This window comes from Haemaphysalis longicornis, unplaced genomic scaffold, assembly GCF_048455015.1.
Source record: "Haemaphysalis longicornis isolate Haplotype H1 unplaced genomic scaffold, Haemaphysalis longicornis Haplotype H1 scaffold_4, whole genome shotgun sequence".
Classification (NCBI taxonomy): Eukaryota; Metazoa; Arthropoda; class Arachnida; order Ixodida; family Ixodidae; genus Haemaphysalis; species Haemaphysalis longicornis.
The window spans coordinates 121,387,366-121,414,441 of record NW_027526361.1 but is presented as its reverse complement, the minus strand read 5'-3'; the positions used below and the strand labels follow the sequence as shown (position 1 = coordinate 121,414,441).

General features: G+C 46.7%; 1 protein-coding gene across 1 annotated transcript in view; it reads left to right on the top strand.

Moving 5' to 3' along the window:
• Ppcs (phosphopantothenoylcysteine synthetase) overlaps positions 1–26,458 on the top strand; it is a 51,253-nt gene extending 24,795 nt beyond the window's left edge. The window contains exons 6-7 of the mRNA XM_077707670.1: positions 1,339–1,404; positions 25,319–26,458. Of these exons, the coding sequence (XP_077563796.1) occupies positions 1,339–1,404; positions 25,319–25,564 (312 nt within the window). The 3' untranslated portion in view covers positions 25,565–26,458. The remainder of the gene's footprint in view (positions 1–1,338; positions 1,405–25,318) is intronic.
• Positions 26,459–27,076: the final 618 nt, after the last annotated feature.

Genomic DNA, 27,076 nt, shown 5'->3' with positions numbered 1-27,076 from the left:
TGAAGAATATTGCGAAATGGAAGACGAGAGTGCATAAGAAAGGTCTGCCATGCAGGTGTGGGTGATTGCTATGGTGGAACGCTTGGGCTCGCATCGTTGCTACACTAGAATTCACATTTTGCCAATGACTGCCATATAAGATCAGGGGCAACTCGTGTACACAATTTTGGGGGTGGGGGTGGATTTGGAATTATATTTTGGTTCATAAGGCAATAGATGGCTGGATGTTGAATTGCAAAATAACATTGATAGGAAATCTATCAGTTCGATTTTTTTTTGCATATCATGTATTCATATCGAATTGAATCTTCAATTTAATGGAAGAATTCTTCGGACTTCTGTCAGTGCGGCACTTATGGGGACCTGAAGCAGGTAGCAGCGAGTCTTCCAAATGCTACGGCTACAAATGAATGTCAATCCCAAAATTGCAAATTTCTTCACAAATGATAACCACACCACAGTTATCAATTCGGAAAAAAAAATTGTCTTCGTGACTCCTCGATTGTTTACTGACTGGCAAAAATGTTCATGATCCTGTAAAAATTTGGATTACGGGCAGTGTATTTTTAAAACCTTCATTCGCGACTTGTAGATTGTAGAAGCAGGGGTGGCTTAGTGCTTCAGGTATATTTTGGTGTACATGTACCGAGCCAACGACACGGCCATCTGTGCAAGTGACTGAGATTTCCAGGTCAAATCGGGAATGAAAGAAAAAAAAAAAAAAAGAAACAGACTAGAAACATTCACCAAGTTCCCCATTTTAACAGCAGAACTGTTAAAATGGTGAACTTAGCCTAGTCCGTTGGCGTTTGGAGAGAAAAAAAAAAAAAACACTCCTCTGACCTTGGCCCAGCCCCACTGTAAGTGGAGGCAAGCCTCACTCGCCTAGCTATGACATCATCACGCACGCCGGCACCGCTCAACCTTCAAGCACACTCTTCCCAGTTCGTGGTGTGATCTCTCGTGTGCTATTCTCCTCGCCAGTTCATGTGCGTTCGCGCCTAAGCGGGCCGCACAGAACAGCTTGCGCTGCGAACGCCAGGTTCGCAAAGCCGGTAGCCACCAGTTATAGCGCGTGCTGATGCGGTCTACTTTAAGAGAGATGGGAAAGCCTGCGGACAAAATCGATTCGGGCCTGCCAGTCACGGAGAACTTTCAGCGCAAAGTTCAAAAATTCATGTGAATTGCAACATATGGGTCTCTGACAAAGGGAGAGGGGCTGCCCGAACTGCTGCTTCCCCAGTCTTGCACCACTAGTCCAAGCTGCAGCAATTTTTTGTAATCGAAGCTGCCTCAGAAAGTGTTGAGCCTCATTCCTGGCTTTTTTTGTTATTCTAGTTGGAGACGGATGAGAACATTCTCCTTACCAAGGCGAGGAGGGCCCTGGATACGTACAAGCACAAGGCAAGTAACAATTTTAGTCACTGTACGACCTTGCCGAGTATTTTATTTTGTGCGAAGGGGCTGGGGTGTTGGCGGTCAATTGGTTTAGTAGTTCTTCAATGTATGCCGCAGACGTGCAAGGACAGTATAAGGAAGGAGGGAAGGAAGTGTCGGATCCTTTACCGGCGGTTTTTCTTTGTTCGTTTTGCTTTTGCTACAGGTATTAGGCAAATATTCGCAAAAGAGAACAGTCTTTTGGCAGAACTGCTTGTGTAATTGTGGTTGAACACTTTTTATTTTAGTATGGCACAATTACATGCATATTAGAGCCACCAGGGAATGCATCTTCTTATAACTGTTATAACGGTTGTTGTGGCTATAGTTGGGAGGCGCGGCCGCTACAGGAGTAGTGTGTACAATATAATGTGGCTTAACAGTAACGAAGTGGAATGACGAAGTCGTGGCATCGTTAATGGCTTGTCCTGTCATGAATTTGTTTTCTCTGAAGAAGTTTTCTGTTCATGAAGACTGCGTTTTCACATTATAATCTAGGGCGCACTATTTTTGAATGGACAAGGTGTGTTGTCAGCGTCGTTTAATCTGTTGGTTGCGCTTGCTGAAACTTTCTGCCGTGAGTTCCTCTTCACACTCATTGCCAGACACCCCATCAGCTCTTTCCACCGTCTGCTGGGTTCCAGGCCATGCTGGGATCGCTCGCAACAAGTTGGCTGATGAGAAGGCCGCTGCTGCTGCACTCAGAAACACTCTAGATGTAGCAACAGTACCCTACAGTGACCTCAAGCCACTCACCAGACAACACCTGTGTAAAACATGGCAAACACACTGCAGTGAACAGACAGACAACAAACTACATGTAATAAAACCACACTTGGGACCGTACACAACTGACTCACACCACAGACAGACACACCGAAGTGACCCTAGCAAGGTTACGGATCGACCACACACATGTAACACACTCCCACCTGCTCACTGGATCACCAAGACCCCTGTGCGGTGGGTGTGGAGAGGGCCTATCCGTAATCCACATGCTCATCCAATGCAAGGCACTTGACAAAACACGACACAAACAGTTCCCACAACTATACAAACAACACATCCCACTACACACATCATTCTTTTTAGGAGACGAGCTCATGTTTTCCATCAAGCATGTTTTTAAGTTATGTCAAGTTTTAACACGAAAGTTTTTTATGCTGGGATCCACCAAGGTCTGACTGACGTCATGTCTGTCACAGAAATGACATCGCCAGAACAGTTCCATTAACGCGGCTGCGCCAGGATTCGAGCCGGGATCTTTTTTGCTGGAACGGGAGGTGCCAGACGCTTTACCCACTGCACTATGAGCTGAAGCACAGACAGCTGTATGAACGCGTCATATATCCTTCCTATAACCTCTTCCATTTTGGTTGTGCCGTCTAAGAGAGGTGAAGCGAAGTAGTGCATCAGAATGCTAATGAGCGCTGACAGTTTGTGCCAGCTGAGCTGATTGCAATGCAATCGTCTGCAGTACACTCCACGGAGCAGGAACGCAGTGGTCGTACATTTGCCAACGCGACGCGCCAGCAGGTCGGCGCTCGCCAACCCACAACACAGCTCTGTCTCTCTCTTCGATGTCGTTTTGTCATCTTTTAGCATGAATTACTTCAACAGGCAGCCTGGCGATGCTTCAGACCGCAGCTTCCCAGAACCACAGTTCTCCGTGGCTTGCTTGGAACTGTTCTATTCACATGTCCCACTTTCCCCAGTCACGAGGCATGCACTAGCGTAACTTTTGTTCGGTCAATGACAATGTGCTGTGGTAGTGGTAGCTTTGCTCCTATTCTGAAGACCCAGGTTCAATTCCCATACGAACAAAAACGCCTATTTTATTTACTCCTTAACGGCACCCACTTTCTATACAAGACAACAGCATTGACAACAATGGTGTTTTTAAGTGCAGAGCACTTTATGGGCTCGCCTTGTCGCCGTAGCTCACTCTCCGGACCCAAGTAGAGCCACACTGAGTTTCGTCGTCACGGCGTAACCCAGAGACTTTCAAAGCCAAGTGGCTTATATAGTCATAAGCGTTCGAAACTCGTGAACCACTGGTGCTTGTCATACATCCCCCGTTGTTTAGCACAAAGAAAACTGCAGGAACATTTCAGGCTAAATGTATGTAATTAACCAGCAGCGCCCGCGTTTATTTAGTTAGGAACGCTGGTTGGGTTCAATTGGTTTTTACGATAGTAAGCGAAAAAAGGTGGCAGTGCAACGCTGGCACGTGCAGGAGGAAAAGCAAGCGCAAAGAAAACAGAACTCCTGCTGGCGCAGTTTCAGGCAGGGGGCGTGCGAGCACTGCGAAGGCGGGAAATTTGAATTGCGTTGGGTGGTAGCAGTGAGCGGGTAACGGCGCTGCAGCCCATTATGGCAAATCACTGCTGTGCACTTCCGACAGCAATGGTGAAGGCTTGGGCGAGTTGGTGCATAATTACAAAGAGGGGAACAGCGCAACATAGACGAAACACAATAAGAAAGTGACAACCGCGAGCGCTGACTTACAACTGAAATTTATTTTTCGGCATGTCACATATATACGCTGAGAGTCAAAAAATACAGGAAAAAAGAAATAACATAAATGCTGGTTATAACCCAGGCAATCGTCACACTACACCAACACCATGTGCGACAAACACATGCTGAACTATCTGTGGCACAGAAAATTAATCACTTTTTGGGAGAGGGACAACGAGGGTACGCTCACACAGTTTTCTTTCGGCAGTGTATTTCTGCTGCCTCAGTTATTTCTCTGGTTATTTTATCTTTGTGTTTTGCAATGACCTATGTTGCGCGAAAGATAGGAGCGCAGCCTCAGCAATCTCTGCAGTGGACACCCAAGTGGCCACTAAGCACCTTATCTACATTATAGTTATGCTCTTTTAATCTTTTATTATGGCATCGTCCCGTTTGCCCTACATACGTTTTTCCACAGGACAGCGGGATCGAATACACGACGCCTTCAACACACTCTACAAATCGGTTTTCGTGCTTAACAGAACAGGACTGCATAGTTCTTTTGGTTTTGTTGACTCTCATACACATAGTGGAAAGCTTTTTAGTTGCAAAAAATACAACTCTTACACCAGCTCGTTTCCCTGTCTTTTTCAAATTGTGGGCTATCCGATGCATGTAAGGAATCACTGTTATTTTATCACTTTTGTTACGTTCAATGGCTGCTTGGCTTTTCTGTTCATCTCTTTTTAATTCCTGCAGTATCGATTCTGCTACGGATGATAAGAGCTTCTTGGGGTACAGCTTTCACATTGAGTGGAGCGGCTTTAATTTTTTCCTAATGCCCCGACCTCTTTTATTAGTAGCTCGGTTTGCAGCTGAGTCGGCCATTATCTGCTCCTTGAGCTTTCGAACACTTGAGCTAGGGGTGCTCTACAGGTCGGGTCATATGAGTCGTACCTTCATAACTGCTTTGGAGAGATCCTTCCTTTTTCGTAAAGACTAATTTCCTCGTAAAAACTGCGAAAGTATTGTGGGTGAGTAGAGATGGTATGCAAAGGCATGCTGTGGACCCATTGCAGATGTTCTCTAGTATTCTTACGTAATGCTCGTCTACACCCTGATTCCACAATGCCTGAATGACTGCTGAGATTTCGACCGAGTCAGATGTTTTCTCATAATCTATGAAGGCTATCTATGAGAGGTTCAGTATACTCCACGCATTTCTCTATCACCCGGTTGACCGTGTGAATATGGTCGATTGTAGAATAGCCTTTGCAAAACCCTGCTTGTTCATTACCTTGACTGAAACCAGAGGTGGCAGAAATTCTGTTAGAAATCGCCTTGGTAAGTACCGTGTAGATGACTGACAGTAAGCTGATGGGCCTGTAATTTTGTTTTAGTGTTCATGTCATCCTTTTTATGGATTAGGATGATGTTCGCGTTCCTCCAAGATTCGGTACACTCGCGGTGATTGGGCATTGCGCGTACAGGTTTGCCAGTTTTTCTAGTACGACTTGGTCACCACCCGCCGCGGTGGCTCAGTGGCTAAGGCGTTGCGCTGCTGAGCACGAGGTCGCGGGTTCGATTCCCGGCCGCCGCGGCCGCTTTTCTGATGGAGGCGAAAAGCAAAAACGCCCGTGTGTACGAGATTTCGGCGCACGTTAAAGATCCCCAGGTGGTCAAAATTAATCCGGAGCCCTCCACTACGGCGCGCCTCATCGCCTTTGTTGCGTCGGCGCGTTAAACCCTACAATCAATCAATCAATCAATCAACGACTTGGTCACCATCCTTCAAGAGGTGTGCTGTTATCTGATCTTCACCAGTAAAGGATAGCAGTAAAATACCTAAAGGAAGGGCATCAAACAAGGAGACACAATCTCTCCAATATTATTCATAGCATGTTTACAAGAGGTATTCAGAACATTGGACTCGGAACAGGTGGGGTAAGGGTTAATGAAGAATACCTCAGTAACCTCAGATTTGCAATGGCGTTGCCTTGCTAAGTAACTCGGGTGATGAATTGCAAAGCATGATTACTGCACTGACAAGCAGAGTGGAACCGTGGGCCTTAAAATTAATGTGCAGAAAACTAAAGTAATGCTCAATAGCCTCGGGAGAGCACAGCGGTTTGAGATAGGTGGCGAGGCAGTGGAAGTGGTAAGCAAATATATCTACTTAGGCCAAGTTGTGACCCCAGATCCCAACCATGAGGCAGAGATAATTAGAAGGGTAAGAATGGGGTGGAGTGCATTCGGCAGGCATTCTCAGATAATGAATGGCAGCCTGCCATTGTCCCTGAAGAAGAAAGTGTATAACAGCTGCATCTTACTGGTACTCACCTACGGGGCAGAAACTTGAAGGCTCACTAAAGCCCCGTTTACATTGCCCTGACAACGCGAATTGAGTCGAACTAAGCGGGTTTTTGGACTGAACCCCCCCATGTTGGGACAGGTTGGGTCGGAGAGCCGTCATGGCGAGTCCAGCCGACCCGTGGGCAGGGGGTAAGTTGACTCGTTCGTCAGGCTGAGTCGGCGGACCACGAGGAGCAGAATACCGTATTTGCACGATTCTAATGTGCCCCCAATTGTAACGCACGCGCAAGTTGGCGCTGAAAAATTCGAAAAAAATAATTTCACACTGACTCTATTGCGCAGGTTAAAAACACGACACCACGTACCTGGAAGGAGGAGATTTTATTTGGCGTACGCAACTTTAGAAGCCAAAAATGAATTATGCTTCATAAGATTGCGTATCCAGCTGCTGCTGGAAATAAAGTTTTAGTGGGGAACATTGAAGCTGCTTGCGATTTCAAGTGCCTTGATCATCATAATTCTAGCCGTGACGGGCTAATATCAGCAGCACAAAAAATGTGTAACAGCTGACCGAGGTATGCAGCATGCCATTGAGGACTTAGTGCATTGAAATTCACTCACGTGGCATTGACTGATTGTTTTTATTGGATTGAGTTGAATTGTGGGGAGACCTCGTGTCCGTTTCGTATGGCAATGCTGCTGGCTGCTTTAAAGTCTATTTTCGTTTTGAGTCCAACTGTAGCGTGTGCAAAAATATTAAGGCTACCCTTTAGCAAAAAAGGGTGCCCGTTATAATCGCAAAAATATGATTAGCTCCTTTTCCAGGAGCCGCTCTGCTCCACTCACCTCAATTCTTTGGCCGGTGTTCATATAGGTAAATGCGGGAGGTGTCGAGGTAGCTGAACCCGCCAGTTGAATCAACCCTTTCTTGCCAAGTCCACATATCTCGGGCTTAAAATGGTTCAACTTAAACTGAGGACGACTCAGCGAGCAATGGAACGGAAGAGGATAGGTGTAACATTAAGGGACAAAAAGAGAGCGGAGTGGGTCGGGGAACAAACGCGTGCTAAGGACATATTAGTAGAAATTAAGAAGGAGAAATGGACGTGGGCAGGGCATGTAATGCAAAGGCAAGATTACCATTGGTCATTAAGGGTAACAGAGTGGATCCCTAGAGAAGGCAAGCGTTGCAGGGAGCGGCAGAAAGTCAGATGGGCAGATGGGATCAAGAAGTTTGCGGGGATAAATTGGTCGCAGTTAGCACAGGACCGGCGTAATTGGAGATTTATGGGAGAGACCTTTGCCCTGCAGTGGGTGTAGACACAGGCTGATGATGACGATGATGCAAAGGCATGCAATGATGGTTCATTTTGAAACTGCGTATTTTGCATTGGGCAGTGCTCTAAACCGTATCATACAAGTCAGCCATGGTGACGCCCGATTTCTGTCGACAGTTTCATAACCTATCAAGAAATTCCAAAACACCTAAAGGTGCGTAATGGCTTCAGAAGGATCGGCATTTGGGCGAGTTGGTACTGGTTGAACATCTTCAAACAACAGCGCAAAAACACAGACACTAGGGAAAGAAAATGACAGGACAACGCTGTACTCACAACTAATTTTATTGAAACCGCATCACCGCATAAGCACTACAACCCAAACCCCCATGCCCACATATTATGATGCACAGCAGATTATGCATTTCTCATGCAGTGCTATCATCGACTGTTCACTGATGCACCAATCACCACTTTTTGTAATGTGGACTGCCTCGATGATTTCCCTAGTTAGCTGATTGCAATGAATTGAAAGGATGGTGGTATCTTCAAACAGCGGAACACACCCGTGTTCTGAACAATGCCTAGTGATATGTGAATACATCTTTAGAGAGTTTTTGTGTTCTAATAATTTAATATTAATACAACGACTGGTCTGACTGACATAAACGTGACCACAGTCAAACAGAATTTGATAGATAACACCCATTTTACACTCGACGAACGGGGACCTGTGTTTAACCGTACAGCTGTTCTGTTTAACTCCGAGATCAGATTGCGCCAATCTTCTTTCTACGTGTCCACAAATTTTTCCCATCTTATTGGGGGCTGAAAAAAAAAAATCACTCCAAAACAGCTAGCTACATTCCTGAGACTATGCGACAATTTGTGCTTATACGGAATTACTGCAAACTTTTTTTTTTTTGCAAGGCTCACCATCTCTCGGTCCTTCGGAGGCCGATTCCTTTATTTGCCTAACAATCTGCTGCGCTGTTGCACATAGAACATACTCCGGAAACCTTGCCTTGCTCAATCGCGCCAGTTGTGCCAATAAACTGTCTGAAACCTGATGAAAACACGACTTAGAGAGTGCTGATAGCAAGCACGAAAAAGCAATACCATTTTTTACTACTTTTAAGTGCGCGGAATTAAAATTTATTATCGGCTTTTCCGATCTCGGGCTGTATTTACAGCACTCGTGTGTGTCCATCACTTTAAGCTTCACATCTAAAAACTGCAGCTGATTATTAGTTTGTACTTCATGCAGGAACCGAAGGCCAAAGCTGCACCTATGGAAGATTTCAACTATGGTAGTAATTGTCTGTTTTAAATTGCATTTTTTCACAAAAACTAGAAAATCAGCTACGTACCTTAGCACTTCGATTACTCCGCCGGGTACACTATTTTCTATGTTACTGTCCATTCTAGCAAGAAAAATGTTGCTGAGTGCTGGTGCAACCGTTAGACCCAATGCACACTCCACACCGTTGCCAACATACCGCGGCAAAGTTGGCGCGGCTCACTCAAACTCACTCACAATTCTTTTTTCCGAATCACCACTCACTCAAACTCAGACTCAATGCTGAGCACCACATCTATGCTCACTCAAACTCAAACTCACATTGAGCGCAAAACTCAGAACTCACTCGGACTCAAAACTCAAAATGTACTCAGAACTCAAAATGTACTCCAACTCAAAATGCACTCAAAACTCAAAATGTACTCAAAACTCAAAATGTACTCAGAACTCAAAATGTACTCAAACTCAAAATTACTCAAAACTCAACTCAAAATTACTCAAAACTCAAAATGTACTCAAACTCAAAATGTACTCAAAACTCAAAATGTACTCAAACTCAAAATGGACTCAAACTCAAATGTACTCAAACTCAAAATGGACTCAAACTAATCATCATCATCATCATCAGCCTATCTACGCCCACTGCAGGGCAAAGGCCTCTCTCATTATTCTCCAATTACCTCGGTCTTGTGCCAACTGTGACCAATTTATCCCCGCAAGCTTCTTGATCTCATCTGCCCATCTAACTTTCTGCCGCCCCCTGCAACGCTTGCCTTCTCTAGGGTTATCTTGCCTTCGCATTACATGCCCTGCCCACGTCCATTTCTTTTTCTTAATCTCTACTAATATGTCCTTAACACGTGTTTGTTCCCTGACCCACTCCGCTCTCTTCTTGTCCCTTAAAGGGGCCCTGAAAGGCGTTTTGAGCACACTAAATTGACTAGCGCAATCGTTAGATTGGGTCGTCAACATCATCTGTGCCAAGTATTACTCTTTTACGCGCAGCGGAAAGCTCACACTTTTGTTGCAAAGTTTGTCGCTTTTTTCTCACCCTTTCCTTCGTGTTTTTGGACGCCGCCATCTTCACATGTCTACATCATCGATTCCCAGATGTTCGTCATGAGCTAGACATCCTGCTATTGGGCGGCTTTTTCACGCACTTCCGGCAAAGAGATGAGTCGTCTGCTCAGCGTCGGCTCGCCGGCTGATCTGCCAGCGGAGTGCCGGAGTGCTTGGACATTTTACGACAAACGAAACAAGTGTAAACAAACGCTTAACCGTTTGTAATGAATGCAACAGGGCCATAACACGACATGAATATTCTCTTACTTGAGTACGTTCCATAAAGAAAGCGTTGAAGCCCCGTGGCACTTCTTTCTTGCAATCGCAGAGAACGCCCTGAGCCGAATGCCCGGGTTTGACGCATACATTTTATTCAACTTCCAAACAATCCAGAGATGCGTTTCGAACGAACACAACGTCACAACATGCGTTGCAAGTCCGAACCGCGATTGACAGACGATGGGTTGCCTCATCCTGCCCCTCGTAAATTCGGCACTCACCTCGCGCGCGGTTTGCGGGGACGAACAGCAAGTCACTTAACTCTGGCGCACAAGCCGAGATGGCTTTTAGCCACGCACACTGCACATACCCCATGCGAGGTTGAGTCGTACGCCGCTTGAGAAAGATAATCCAGACCATGGGAAGCACTATCCACCCGCAGAAGCACAACGTCGCATTTCATCGCGAAACAAAGGCGTCCACAACACACACACCATCGCCTCCTGTAATGCCAAACGCATCTCGCACTTCCAAATGGGAGTGAGTACCGTATTTACACGATTGTAGGTCGACCCTTTTTTTCAAATTTGACAATCCAATGTTGGGGGGTCGACTTAGAATCGAAGTTGAACCGTCTACCGCTAGTAGCGGCAAGAGAAACCAGAAATCGGGGGTGCTACGAGGTGGGGACAGCTTCGCACCCTCGTTCCCGTGGTTATGGTCTAAAGTGTGAACCGCATGGGGCGTTTTCTGCTCGCGGAAATGCGCCGCGCTGACGCTGCCGCGAATTCCACCCGCATGCTGTGCGCTACGCGATCGGCGGCGGCAACATGGCGGCGTCACCAGCCGCGAACAGGTGCGCGTAGCTCCAGCGACCGCTTTTAACCGCTCTTTAAGATATCATTGAAGGCACAAACGAAGACGTTTGTGCAGGAAAGGGGCTGATAATGTGGTCCAAAACGACACTATAAAGCATTATCCGCGCCGCTAGGGACAGCGCCAATCAAATATCCGCCACCTTGGTAAGCCTAAACATTGGCGGCGCCAGCCGGCTGGGGCAAGTCGTCAGGCTGCTCCCACTGCCGCGCTCGTCACGCGTCATACCGAGGTAGAATGGTAAAACTTCAAAGCAGCAGAAGCTGCCGCACGCGCGGAATCGTCGACACCGGCGTGAAAAAGTTGCCCGCGCAACGCCGACGCGATGGTGGGAGGTTAGTAAATCGCGCGCGGCCGCTTCCGTCAGCCGCCATGTTGTTTGTTTTCGTATCGCGCGGCTGTGGCCGCTGCCGGTTGCTTCGATGGTTGTCATCTCACAGCAGGTGTGCTCTTCCCGCTCAACCCACAGCACATGGTTATTCCGGGTGCTTTTACAAAAAGCTTTTCTTTTTTAACAAATATCGCGCATACCGCGAGCGCACGGCTCTTGTGGGAGCATCGATCATTGATGGTAGGGTAGAGACGTTGTGTGGGTTGACGGTAGAGCTTCTCTATGTGATACGATTTTCTAGGCGGCGCTCCCTTTTTTTTTTTTTTTTTTTAGAGATGCAATTTTGTGGGGGTCGACCTACATTCGAGTCGACTTACAATCGTGTAAATACGGTAGTATGCCTGCAGTGCCCATATGCCGCGAGGTGGGGCCCCAAGCTGAACCGGGATCACGCAACCGTAACTGACTTCTAGAGCGGTTTGTGCCTTGTTTCCAGGGCAACCGATGTTTGATATTGTCAAAGAAATGGTGCTCGCTCCAGCGCTAGAAAGCTCAGAGCCGCGGAGGAGCATGTTTTGCCAACGTTGCCGCTCTCCACCACGCGTCGCCCCAAGCTGAACTGGCGTTTTGTGCACGGGTTCTGTATCGGTTTAAAATGTCTTTTTCACATGCCGCCGTCAGGAATTACTACCGGCACAAAATAAGACCCGGCACCAGTGGGGCCACACACTGATACGGCGTTTTTTGGATAAACAGTGCGCTGTGCATCCAAGGGAGCGAGCGCAGGATCCTCCCCGTGCGGCTGTGAGTTCGCCGCCGATAAAGAGTCGCGTGCCACCGATAGCAAGGTTCTGCAGCAACGTACACCGCGAAAGGGCAAGGCCAGGCCGCCGCACACATGCGGCCAGATTTTTCGTTCGCTTTTCCAGCCTTGAGCGGAGAGCGGGATTCATGGTGTCAACAAAGCTTACCCGTAGCAGACGGCTGTGTGAGCAGCGCAATAGCGGAAGTACGTCACCGCCGAGGAGCGCAGCATCATGGGAGGGAAGGCTCGCTCGCCGTCAACAGCGGAGAGTAACTTGAAAGGAGGAGGAAACGCGGCGCGACGATAATACGCGGTTTTTGATTTACGATTTCTCAGCTAATACTCATCGCTTCAACAAAATTCTTGCGGGAGGAGATTGCTAATACATTGCTTTATTTGGTTACATGTACATACACGCATCGGCGGAAGGTATTTCAGGACCCCTTTAATGTTACACCTATCATTTTCCGCTCCATTGCCTGCTGAGTCGTTCTCAATTTAAGTTGAACCCTCTTAGTGAGCCTCCAGGTTTCCGCCCCGTAGATGAGTACCGGTAAGATGCAGCTGTCATACACTTTCTTCTTCAGCGACAATGGTAGGCTGCTATTCATTACCTGAGAATCTCTGCCATATGCACCCCACCCCATTCTTATCCTTCTAATTATCTCTGCCTCATGGTTGGGATCTGGGGTCACAACTTGGCCTAAGTAGATATATTCGCTTACCACTTCCACTGCCTCGCCACCTATCTCAAACTGCCCCGCACGGGGCACCTTGAGTAATCTTGGTGACGGTACTGGCGATACCGCGGACCCCGAGCCCCCAAACATAAGCTGGATCCAACCGTGGCGATGTGTTTATAGGTGGAGGGTTAGAAACCACGAACGGTGGCCGTCGGAGCCCAGGTCAAGCTCCGGCGGATGGGCTCCCTGTCTGTTCACCAGGGAGGGAGCTCCGGGACCTCTCAAGCTATTAGGGTAAGGTTTGAGACGAAAGTACCCCCGTCCCCTACTTTTTTCCAATGCTATATGGATAATTCAAAACCCCCCCCCAAACGTGATCGGCCCCCGAAAAGGGGCCGCACCGAAGTTTCCTTTCCATCCCTTCCAACAATCCACAGTCCGAAACCTGACAACTATCCTCGATTCTTGGTTATCGAGGCAGTTGACAAAACAAACCCTGTTTCTTCCATGTCCGTATTCTTGATCACTAAGTTCCTGGAAGGCATCCTCGGAAAATCGTTCGATGCTAAGAAACTCCGTACCGGTGAAGTTCTAGTCAATGTCAAGACGCAGCAACAAGCCACTAACCTCCTGTCGCAAACCTGCATGGCAGATCTGGCCATCAAAGTCACTCCCCATCGTAGCCTCAACAGCTCTCAGGGTGTGATTTCGGAGACTGATTTGTTGAATGAGACCGAAGCTGATCTGTTAGAAGGCCTGAAAGATCAGGGTGTAACTGCAGTGAGGCGTATAACCATCAGACGAGACAAGAAGGAAATCCCCACAAAACATATAATCCTGACTTTCAACCGCTCCACACTTCCTGAATCCATTAAGGCAGGCTTTATCTCGTGCTCCGTTCGAGCGTACATCCCGAATCCGCGTCGCTGCTACAAGTGCCAGCGGTTCGGGCATGGTACCAACTCGTGCCGGGGCCAGCCAACCTGCGCTAAATGTGCCCAACACCATCTCACTGATGACTGTTCATCAAATCAACTGCTCTGTGCTAATTGTCAAGGACCTCACGCTGCATATTCGCGAACCTGCGAGCGGTTCAAGCTTGAGAAAAAAATAATAAACATCAAGGTCACGGAAAACATCACCTTCCCAGAGGCGCGAAAGAGGTTCGCCTCTTTCCCCCTGGGGAGGTACGCCGACGCAGCTCGCCGAGGGGCGGAGCGGCGTCTGGTTTCGGCGGGGACCCAGTACCGCGAGTCGGACTTGGTCCCGCCCCCGCCCCCCCCTGGGTTGCCTCTGGCGGCCCAACCCGCCACCGCACCGCCTGCTAAGTCAGCAGCGGCTGTGGTGGCATCCACGTCCGTTGGGGATGCCGCTGCACCCTCTGTTTCCTCCTCTCCACCGGCCCAAAGCACACGCAAGGGCACGGAGATGGAGACGGAGGCAGTCGCAGCGACCCCCTCCCCCGCCTCACTGCCTGTGCCACCTGTGGTGCTCCCCACGCCTTCGGCACTGGCAGCGCAGGCAAAGAACACCCGAAAGGGTACCACGTCAAGGGGGCCCAGTCCGCTGGCCACCCCCTTGCCATCAGATGACGACATGGACGTCGAGCCCTTCCGGCTTTCATCGCAGCGGAAGGAACGGGCTGCGACGTCCAGGTCAGTAGAGAAGGTCAGAAAACCCCTTCCAAGAGTGCAAGCCCCGAAAGACCCTACATAAATAATCACACTCCAGTAGCTCTAACACATCATAATGGGAAGAGAAAACATTGTTCAATGGAACTGCAGAGGCCTTCTGAATAATCTTGACGACGTGCATGAGATTCTGCATGCCAATCAGCCAAGTTTAATGTGTGTCCAGGAAACACATCTTAATTCCAAACACACAAATTTCTTGAATAGTTACCTGGTATACAGGAAAGACAGGGATGGCTGCACACACTCTTCTGGCGGTGTGGCCATAATTGCCCGCAAATCCTTAGCATGCCACCCTGTCACCTTGAACACTGTCCTTGAGGCTGTAGCAATTCGAACAATAATATTTAATAGGTTGATAACGGTATGCTCCATATACATTCCTCCTGATGTCTCACTCTCGAGCTCTGACTTCGAGGCGCTGGTTGACCAACTGCCCGAACCATACATCCTTACAGGCGACCTTAATGCTCACAACTCTCTTTGGGGCTCTTCCAGAACGGATGCCCGAGGTCGCCTGATAGAGAAATTCCTTACATCTTCTGGAGCATGCCTTTTCAACAATAAACAGCCTACATACCATAACATAGGACATAACACATACTCATGTCTTGACTTGGCTATTGGTTCTGCAATTCTCTTTCCATGTCTTGAATGGGGCGTGGGCACAGACCCATATGGTAGTGACCATTTCCCCACTTCATTAACGCATATAGGTACAGGCCCGAGCAGTCCATCTTCCCATAAAAGGTTCAATGAAGCAAGAGCTAACTGGAACACATTTACAGAGACATCCAAACTACACCACACATCCATAGGACACCTACACGTTGAAGAAGCTACCCAACTGCTCACGGCGCACATCCTCGACGCCGCCGAAAGGTCCATTCCCCACACCTCTGGTGCCCCGCGCAACCAGCGGAGGCCGTGGTGGAATGAGAACTGTAGGCGGGCGCGAGAGGCCCAGAACAAGGCGTGGGGTATCCTTCGTCGGTACCCCACGTCGAGTAACCTCCTCTTGTTCAAACGGGCCAAGGCGTTCGGAAAACGTGTGCGCCGTGAGGCAAAACGCGATAGTTGGCGTACATTCATAACATCAATTAACTCCTACACAGACACACGGAAAGTATGGACGAGAATACGTAAACTCAAAGGACAACAAACACACAGCCTGCCTCTGGTCAACACAACAGGGGACACACTCGTAGACCAGGCTGACACACTCGCACAACACTTCCAACACGTGTCCAGTTCAGCACACTACACGAACACTTTCCTGAAGTATAAAGCCTCTTGTGAAAAGAAGTCCCTACACGACAACAACAAATCACAGACTTCTTACAACTCTCTGTTTTCACTACATGAGCTGAGGGCTGCTCTGAGCACGTGTAAACCCTCAGCTCCAGGCCCAGACAACATTACATACACAATGATACAACATCTACACGCAGACACACTTGAAGCACTTCTACATCTATATAATAAAATATGGCTTTCGGGGCACATTCCACACTCTTGGAGGGAGGCCATTGTAGTGGCTTTCTTGAAGGAGGGAAAGGACCCGTCGTCCCCCTCAAGTTACCGTCCAATAGCCCTGACGAGCTGCCTGTGCAAGCTCTTCGAGAAGATGATCAATCGCAGGCTTGTGTACTTCCTCGAGTACAATGGTCTTCTCGAGAGCTGCCAGGCAGGCTTTAGGGTGGGGCGATCGACGAACGATCAACTGGTTGCACTTGACTCATACATCAAGGATGCCTTCGTGCATAAGCAGTACTGCTTAACTGTCTTTTTCGACCTCGAGAAGGCCTACGACACCGCTTGGCGTTATGGGATCCTTAGTGATCTCAGGTCATTCGGTGTTTCGGGTAATATGTTGAACACCCTTGTTAGTTATTTGTCGGACAGAGCGTTCAGAGTAAGAGTTGGTTGTGCACTTTCAAAGGTTCACGTCCAAGAAAATGGCGTGCCGCAAGGAGGCGTGTTGAGTTGCACTCTCTTTATCGTAAAGATGAACTCTCTTGGAAAGGCACTGCCACCAACAATCTCTTATTCTATGTATGTAGACGACGTGCAAATATCTTTTAAATCATGTAATATGTCAATATGCGAACGTCAAGTCCAGCTTGGTGTCAAGAAGCTTGCCGGCTGGGCAGACAAGAATGGGTTTAAATTGAATCCTGCAAAAAGCTCCTGCGTTGTGTTCTCCAGGAAGCGCGGGGTCCATCCGGACCCAGACATTACTCTGAATGGCGTGTCGCTTCCTGTGAACAAGGAGCACAAGTTCTTAGGTGTTGTGTTTGACCAGAAACTGACATTCATTCCACACATCAAGAAACTTAAACATAAATGTCTGAAAACAATGAATATACTTAAGGTTCTCTCCCATCAATCGTATGGTTCCGACAAAGAACTCCTACTACGGCTCTATACTGCTTTGGTTGGGTCTCGTTTAGACTATGGTAGTGTGGTATATGGGTCGGCGTCGAAAACAGCGTTGCGAATGCTTGACCCAGTGCTACACTTGGGGCTACGGCTTGCATCGGGTGCTTTTCGCACGAGCCCTGTCGAGAGTCTGTATGCCGACTGTAATAAGTGGAGCCTTGAGAACCAACGGACGTACATGGACTTACTTTATGCATTTAAAATTTCATCGCTGAATAACCATCCTTTTTATCCTGTCTTTAACGACACATCCACATCTCTGCTTTTTGTAAATCGCCCATCCGTTCCTCTGCCCTTTTCACTTCGAGTGAGAGAGCGAGCCTCGGATCTGAGCGCTTCGTTTTTAGACGTGTACAGATCATCCTTTTCAGACATTTTACCTCCTTGGAAAGTTCGTCCTGTTTCCTCTGACCTTTCTTTTATGAAACTTGACAAAAATCGGGTACCGCGAGCTGCTATACTGCAGCACTTTCTGTCTCTGCAGTTTAAATACCCACTTGCAGAATTTTACAGTGACGCGTCTAAAACCTCCACTATGGTCTCCTGCGCTGCTCATGGTCCGAATTTCAGTGCAGCGAGAACCATGAGCGTCCACACAACAATTTTCTCAGCAGAAGCATATGGAATTTTATTGATTGTACGACACATACTTGAAAATCAAATTCCAAAGTCTATCATCTACACAGATTCCTTGAGTGTTGTTCGCGCACTGTCATCGCATACACCCCCCAAAAACCACATAGTTAATCTTGTATTTAAATCTATCATGTCTGTGTATGCGCAGAAGCATCAGCTGCTCCTCTGCTGGGTCCCAGGACACGCTGGGATCGCTGGAAACGAGTTGGCAGACGAGAGGGCAGCTGCTGCTGCACTCAGGAACACTGTCGACATAACAAGCGTACCATATACAGACCTCAAGCCTCACATAAAACAACACCTGCGCAGAACATGGCAAACACACTGGAACGAACAGACAGACAACAAACTACACGTAATAAAGCCACACTTGGGACGGTACACAACTGACTCACACAACAGACACACAGAAGTCGCCTTGGCAAGGCTGCGGATAGGGCACACCCATGCGACGCACTCGCATCTGCTGACGGGATCTTCTAGACCCCAGTGCAGCAGGTGCGGAGAGGCCCTATCCGTAGTGCACATACTAATCACATGCAAGGCACTTCACACAACACGACACAAACACTTTAGAGAACTCTACAGACAACATATTCCCCTACATCCATCATTTTTTCTAGGTGACGATGCCATTGTTTCTGTGAAACGTGTGTTTGAGTATTTGTTAGACGTCAAGTTTTTAAACCTCATTTCCTATCACGCATAATCAAATCTGGCTTTATACACCAGCCATCACCATTTTCTATAATTGATTTTACTATGTTCGGTTTACACTTTTTTTTTCTTCCTTTTTATACCTACCTTTGTATGGTAATCACTTCTCCATTAAATAACGTCTTCTCTGGCGCTCTTTGCCCTCGTTGGCCTTGCGCCATTAAACACTAACCATCATCATCATCATCATATCTCAAACTGCTGTGCTGTCCCGAGGTTATTGATCGTTACTTTAGTTTTCTGCATATTAATTTTCAGGCCCACGGTTCTACTCTGTTCGTCCAGTGCGGAAAGCATGCTTTGCAATTCGTCCCCCGAGTTACTTAGCAAGGCAACGTCATCAGCAAATCTGAGGTTACTGAGGTATTCTCCATTAACCCTTACTCCCACCTGTTCCCAATCCAACTTTCTGAATACTTCTTGTGAACATGCTGTGAATAGCAATGGAGAGATTGTGTCTCCTTGTCTGACACCCTTCCTTATAGGTATTTTACTGCTCTCCTTATGTAGGATGATGGTAGCTGTGGACCCATTGTAGATATCCTCTAGTATTTTTACATAATGCTCATCTGCCTCCTGGTTCCGTAATGCCTGAATGACTGCTAGGGTTTCGACCGAGTCAAATGCTTTCTCATAATCTATGAAGGCTATATATAATAGGGGTTCAGTATACTCAGCGGACTTCTCTATCACCTGATTGATCGTGTGAATATGGCCCGTTGTTGAATAACCTTTTCGGAACCCTGCTTGTTCTTTAGGTTGACTGAAATCTAAGGATGCAGAAATTCTGTTAGCAATTGCCTTGGTAAGTACCTTGTCGACGACTGACAGTAAGCTGATCGGCCTGTAATTTTTCAAGTGCTTCATGTCGCCTTTCTTATGGATTTGGATGATGTTCGCGTTCTTCCAAGATTCCGGTACACTTGGGGTCATTAGGCATTGCGTGTACAGGTGTGCCAGTTGTTAAGTACAATTTCTCCGCCATCCTTCAAGAGGTCTGCTGTTATCTGATCCTCACCAGGGGCTTTGCCCCCTTTCATTTCTTTCAAAGCCTTCCTTACTTCTTCGGTCGTTACTGGTGGGATGTCTATCTCCTCTGAGCTACTGTCTCGTTCGGCATTATCCTGGATGTCCCGGCTGCTGTACAGGTCCCTATAGAACCCCTCGGCCACTGTGACTATTGTATCCCTATTTGTGATGACATTGCCTTGCTTATCTTTCAGTGCATACATCTGATTTTTCCCCACGCCAAGACGCCTCTTCACTGCTTTCAGGCTACCTCCGTTCTTTACAGCGTATTCGATCCTCTCCATATTATACTTCCGTATGTCAGCTGTGTTACGCTTATTGATTAACTTCGAAAGCTCCGCTAGTTCTATTTTGTCAGCTGCGGTAGAGATTGTCATGGTTTGCCGTTTCCTAATTAGATCTTTCGTCTCCTGTGAAAGTTTACCAGTATCCTGTCTAGCCATAGTGCCCCCGACTTCTACTGCACACCCTGTGATAATGCGTGTAAGGCTGTCGCTGGCTTCCTGTGTCGTAAGCTCGGCTTCATCGTTAAAAGCTGAATATCGGTTCTGCAGCGCGATCCTGAATTCTTCTGCTTTACATCTTACTGTTAGTTCATTTATCGGCTTCTTTCGTACTAGCTTGTTGTGGTCCCTCCTCAAATCTAGCCTAATTCGAGATGTTACCATACGTTGGTCACTACACCTTACCCTTCCGAGCACTTCCACATTCCGCACGATGCCAGGGTTATCGCATAATATGAGGTCTATTTCATTTTTATGCTCCCCATTCGGGCTCCTCCAGGTCCACTTCCGGCTCTCCCGTTTACAGAAGAAAGTATTCATTATGCGTAGGTTATTCTGTTCCTCAAACTCAACTAGTAGGTCCCCACTGCTATTTCTACAGCCCAGTCCATAGTTCCCAACTGCCTTGTTTCCAGCCTGATGGCTGCCTACTTTAGCATTGAAGTCCCCCATAACTACGGTATACTGTGTTTTTACTTTTGCCATTGCCGATTCCACATCTTCATAGAAGCGTCCCACTACTTGGTCATCGTGGCTGGATGTGGGCGTGTAGCCCTGCACCACCTTGAGCTTGTACCTCTTATTGAGCCTAATTACAAGACCTGCTGGCCTTTCGTTAATGCCATAGTATTCTTCTATGTTGCCAGCTATGCTTTTATTGACTAGAAATCCCACTACCAGTTCTCTTCTGTCCTCTAGACCCCGGTAACATAGGACGTGTCCATTTTTCAGCACCGTAAGTGCTTCGCCTGCCCTCCTAGCCTCGCTAAGCCCTATTACATCCCATTTAAGGGGGCAGACTGGTCTTAGAGCTATATTTTTTATTTACCAACCAATTTTAATGAAACTGCACTGCGTTATAGAGTTTTTTGTGCTGATTTCAAATCTCCTATTAGATTTTTTGCAAGCTGATTATATTTTGAGTTAATTAATGATTAATTGCCATTATTTTGGGACACAGTTACAAAATAACCACTTCATTCAGAATGGCAATTACCACGTGGCTAGGCAGACAAATGACTAAAGAATACAACATAGGAAGAACTTTTTTGATTTAACTATTTTTGGTCGTTTTACAACACAGGGAACTTCGCTTCTCCCGCACTCTGCCAGAAATGGCTCGCAGGTGGTGCCAATTGAACACAATAATAATTTTCCAAAGCCTCCATTTAAAAAATTTGTTTCCTATATTGTATTCTCCACACATTTTGGTATCAGAAGCAAAAAGAATTAAAGTTGTACCTGCTCTGGGTGCCAAGATATCTGAGGATGAAATGCTAGCTTTGCATTGCAAGAAAAGTGCCGTTTCACCATCGAATTCTGCGCTAACTGAGCTGTAGAGTGCACTTTAAAATGCTATTATAATATAATAACAACAAAATATGATGCCGTTTGATGAGGAAATTTACAGACTGTTAGAAAAATGGCCGTGGAGGCTAAAAATTCCATTTTTGAGAAAACGCTTTTTTTTACCGTTTTTCGGCCCCAAAGACCCAACTGCCCCCTTAATGCCCTCTAATTCCTCGAACAACACCTCTAGACTCGCTTCGCTTGATAAGGTCCGCGCGTTAAACATTGCCAGGTTCAGATTCCATTGGTGGCCTGTCCGGATCCAGGGATTCTTAGCACCCTCTGCTGCGTCACAGGTCTGATCGCCGCCGTGGTCAGTTGCTTCGCAGCCGCTGGGGACTGAGGGCCGAGGGTTAATTGGCGTATTCATGGGTGGTTGTGGCCGTTACTACACCAGGGTGGCCAATCCTGCTCTGGTGAGGGAGTGCATTGCCGGCAATGGTTGCCGGGGTCAGGCCGCACCCCAAGCCCCTTTGTGCAATTCCATCAATACGCGGATTTTTTTTTTTAATCCGGTGGGAATTGTCCGGCACCGGGATTCGAACCACGGTCCTTCTGCACGCGAGGCGGATGCTCTACCTCTATGCCATCGCTGCGCTACTCAAACTCAAAATATACTCAAAATTCAAAATGTACTCAAACTCAAAATGTACTCAAACTCAAAATGGACTCAAAACTCAAATGTACTCAAAATTCAAAATGAACTCAGAACTCAAAATGGGCTGAGAACTCAAAATGAATTCAGAACTCAAATGGCCTCACAACTCTCTCGTGCTAGGAATTTACTCGGGCTCAGATGGACTGTGATTTCATTAGCATTTTTGTGTTTTCAAATTCGTGCGTTGTGAAAATATCACGGGTGCAAATTCGTGAGCTCAAACTCTTCATTCGGCACGACATGACACCGTAGCTCCTGTGAGGTCGGAAACAATTTTCGTTGCAGATTTAATACAGCTATACCTGCTGCCCATGATGACTAGCGCTGGTTGCAAGCGATTGTACATATATATTGGATACCAAACTCTTGATGTAGGCTCCGTGTTCGTGTTTATGACAGAGGCAGTCTAGACTTGATTTTGTGCTGGGTCCCTGGGTCGAAACAAGCAAGATTGGGCGAGGGGACGTGCGATCACTGCTTCGTTCATTTACGTCGAAGCTGTTTAGGGTTACGGTTCCGTGCATTCTTGCTCTGCATCCTGAAAAAACGCCTCGTGTCAAAGCGAACTGTCCCCGCGAATCTCTGAAGCGCGAGGCGTTCATGGATATGCCTTTGCTTTTTTAATGCGTAGCATTCTTTGCCGAGTACCCCCTCTCCCTACCCCCACCAGGATCGTGTAACGCCCTGCATTTACACAAAAATGCAGATATCAGGGAAGTTCAACCTGCAATAATTATAAAAGCTCAAATGTAGACAATTGATCAAACTAAATGTTAAAAAACTAAAAAAATAATAAGAAAAAATAGCGAAAATGGCGAACCGTGCAACACGGGAGTCATGGATATTCTCAGATTGGGTTAAAATTCAGAGAGGTGTGGCGCTAAAGAATCTGGGGTATCAGATTGAGGGTCTCGAGGAGGGAAATCATGTGGAACAAACAGAAAAGTGTCTCGTTGCTTGCTGAGGCACTTATATTAGTTTTTATTAGCATTTGTTAGGTGGGATGAGCTCTCGTAGCTCGGAAAAGCACCACGCTATCGTTGTGAGCAATTACCGCCACCGTACCCAGCTTTTAACTTCCAGCATGCACGCGTGTGCGTGTGCGAGTGCATGTGTGCGTGCATTTGCGTGTGTGCGTGCGTGTGCGTGTGTGTGTGTGTGTGTGTGTGTGTGTGTGTGTGTGTGCGTGCGCGTGTGTGTGTGTGTGTGTGTGTGTGTGTGTGTTGCATCAGTCATCTGTTCTTTCATTGTGTTTGACATGTAGTCGTTGGAGCAGTGCAGAGCCCAAGTTAATTCTTTTCCAATAAAATCAGTTCGAGCGCACACACAAACTGCGCCTGCTTATTTTTCTGAAGTGTTTTCCGTCTGTCGCAATGTCTGTTATGTCTTGGTGGCTCTGTGGCCTCTCCTACACTCTAGCAAGGAGTTAATGTCTCACATGTAATTGGCCAATTCTGGATTCGAGTGCACGTTGGTACACTGTGGGAAGTAAATTACGGACACAAAACGCGGCCGCAAGGCTTATTCATAAACAAATGTGAAATTCGCCTTTCTGATAAGCTCTGATTCCCCAGGGCCTGTTACCTATGGTCGTCCACAATTTCCACGACACCATGTGTCGATGGATTTGCTTTTTGTTTGGGACACGGGGAAATCGAGGAAGAAACGTTTGAATGGCAGTTATTAGCAAAGAGTTTTTGAGTCTGGTTATTTAAGTTCAAGAGCTTGGCCTGGCTTTTGTTTTTCCCCATGCCATCCTGCCTCGATGATTCAGCAATCAGACGCCAATATTTTTATTACCAGAACTACCCATGGGAATGATGGGTAGTTCTGGAACCGGATTGCGTAGGATCGAAACTGGCCAATGGCTGTGCAAATTGTGTTTTCTGACAAAAAACTTATTGCCCGGTTCGCCGTTTACAAATTACATGGCGAACAAGAAAGTTAGTGACTAAAAACTGATTTTGTGCAAAATAAAACTGCGCGTTTAATTATAAAGTAGACGCGGAGTTGAGGGGGTTTGCGGAGTAGGTTTGCCATTCGCCACCAACTACAGGGGGACGCGGACTTTAAAAACTAGTTGTAAAAGTTTGGGTTTGCTTGTAGTTCTCAATATTAAAAAAGTTTTGTGCTCCTAAAAAAAGAGAAACCTATTACCTTTGGAGAAGTTATTCTAGCCTGAATTAGTGACATTCGTCAAACTGCGTTCCTATCAGCCGCTGGTACTGCTGGTCTACGCTGTAGGAGCCGGCGTTCGCACGAAAAATGTGACTGTCCCTAGAAGTTCGCAACCGTCGACAGCTTCGAAAATACATTGCTCTGCCGAATAAGTAGCGCCGCAACTTCTAATTCGTACGCAACTTCGCCGCACACAGCGCCACCATTTGTGTTTTCGTGCTCGCCGTGCCGGCAATGAATTGATAACCCAGCCGATTTTGCAACTGTGGTTATAAAACATTTCCCCTCAGGCCGGCGTCAGTGCGCATGCGTGGCATTCACATCAAGGAGAAACGCATTTTTGAACGCTTCTTCCGACAAGGGCGAATATGTTCATGCAAGTCTAAAATGAAAACGAAACTGGCTACAGGATTCACTTCATAATAACTCCCGCAAGCCATTGAGTGCCTGCCAATCCGAATCCAGAAGTACCCATCACGCCCATCGCGGCAGATGATCGCAGCGCCTGGCAGCGCCAGATTCCTCTCTAGTTGTTGTATGAAACTATGGGAAACGAGCTTGATTAACTCATTCTGCACGGAGGATTCTGCGAACCCTTCTGATGTGGCCGGATGATGGCTGTAGTAATCGACAGGGCAGCTGTACTTCACCGGGGCACAGGACCTATCTTGCATGCCATGACAGGATCCCGCTCTTGCAAATACGCACAGCCATTATCGACGCGAGAGCACTTGGGCTAGATAGGCCATAGTAGTGAGGACGAATAAAAGGGCCCGATGTAATAGAAATGTACTGCAGAAGAATCAACATTTGGGCATTCCACATTAGGTGGCTTGTGCATTGGTGAACTGTCGATAGCACTGCATGATAAAGAATTTTTGTTTTTGGATCAGTCGGTTTGAGATATGTATAATGGTTTGGGTTGTAGTCGTTTTGTGGTGATGAGGTTTCAATAAAATTAGTTACGAGTACAGTGTCGTCCTGTGATTTTCTTCCCCTGGTGTCTGTGTTTTTACGCCGTTGTTCCAAGAGGTTCAACGTAATGTCTTGCTGTTTCGCGCTTGTCTGCCGCCACGGTGGAATGTTCTTTCTTTTTTGTTCCTTAAGTACGCTTTCGTTTCGTTTATTATTTTTTCATTAGTTTGACGTCAGCTTTTCATCACAGAATGTGATTCCAGGGAAAGTTTGGCACCAACCTAAGATGCTCGTCTTATGGCTGCAAAAGAATGTCTTACAGCTTTTTTTAAAAACTTGGCTGTTGAAGGAGAGTCATGTAAAGCAGCTTGCACCAGTATTAATGTAGGAGCGCTATTAGCGACACCTTCTTAATTCCTATCTACTTTGACCGCAGCTGGTAATTGGAAACGAGCTCCACAGCCGCAAGAACCGAGTCGTGTTCGTGACGAACGAGGACCACGAGGTGATCAGCCTCACGCCTGAGCAGAAGGCAGAAGGCGTCGAAATCGAGCAAATCATCGTGCGCAAGCTGTCGCTACGCCACACGGATCACATTGCCAGCCCATGCAGTGGCTCCACTGGAAGCTCCACTGGAAGCATAAGTGGCAACAGCACACCGCCAAATATGCCTACGCTGTAAAATAAGTTACACCCTTAAGGTGAATTTTTACTCCCTATAATTAACACTTTTACACCCTAGCAGAAAGAGTAAGAATACGCCATTTTAGAGGGTGTTTTATAGTTTATTACACCCTTTGAAAGAGTGTTTTTCTTTGTTATTTGATAAAGTGAAAGGGTGTTAGTTATCGAAAAAAGGTTGTAAATCATTTAACAGTTTAGTAACCTTGTCGATGAGAAGCGTTTCGACATGACACCATGTGCCTTGTTGCTCTGTTGTGTAAGGCTCGTAAGATAACCCCTCCCATGTTTTTCGCCGCCATAGTTTTGTACATGTGTTCATGATAGACCTGTTGTGTTCACGCATATTCGTGGGGCGGAGGTATTGTTAGGGGTTTTATTTTGTTCCACACTACCTGCTGTGCTGAGTAGTGTTTCGTGTTTAATGTAGTTTTGTACAGTTACGTGCATGTTGGCGTGTTTTGTATTAAAGGCATTTAGCGGTTTCGTTATCCGCGAGCGTGTGGGTGCGGTTGGGAGGTAATAAGTGGAGTTTGGATTCTCTGTTCTTTGACTAAAACACTGAATGGCATATTTTGTATAGCTCATGCTCTTCTGAGAGCCCAATTTGAAGCAAATAAATTGTTACCACATTGTGAGGTTGGCAATTTATTTTGTCGGCAGTCTATATTTGCGTCCAACTTGGCAGGTTCTCATTTTGCACAATGTCGGCTACTTTTTTTGCAATATCTGAGGAACTAGAAGGATTCCTTATGAGTGGCAACGGCTTTTCTGCAAGAGCAGTGTGGGAGGTTGATTGCAAGCACTAGGCAGCCATTGTTGTTGTTAAAGCAGAGTTGAAGAGTGAAAGATTTTGGTGTTATCAGTATTCCAATAAAAGTGCAAGTGCCTCTGATTTATTTTTCCTGTTGTTTTCATGGTCATCCCTTCAATTTCCCGGTGTAATATATTAATGACATTTCCGTTGTCATAGCTGGGTAGATGTTTGCATTGACGAGAGCAGTTGCAAGGATTTTAGTGATTACTTGTCTAGTTTATTTCATTTGCTGATTCATATATTTTCTCGATTGCGTTGTCTGCACATGAGACCAAGCAGCCAACCCAATTTAAATGATGAAATCCAACACACTTGTGCTTCCATCCTCGCCTGATGCAAGCAGCTCTAGAGAGAAAGCTGTGAAAGCGCAGAAGCGCAGTCTTGCCCCTTCCATGTAAAGTAGGTAGCCATTCGTGGTAACAATGCCTCAGCAATGCAGAAAATGGTGCCAACGAGGTTCTCCAAATCGATGCACATTTAGTGCAATTAAAGATTTTTCTCATCAAAGCACAGTTATTACTAAAGTGCATCTAAAATCCGTGGGCTGTTGAGTAGGGTTGCCACCTTCCCCTGAAAATAAATAAATAAATAAATAAAAAATGGCCCTTCGGTGGAGAAGGCGGGTCAGGGAGTATACGTTGAATTTGCGTTGAAAAAAAACGCCATGTTTTTTTGACATGCAATGCCATATATTGT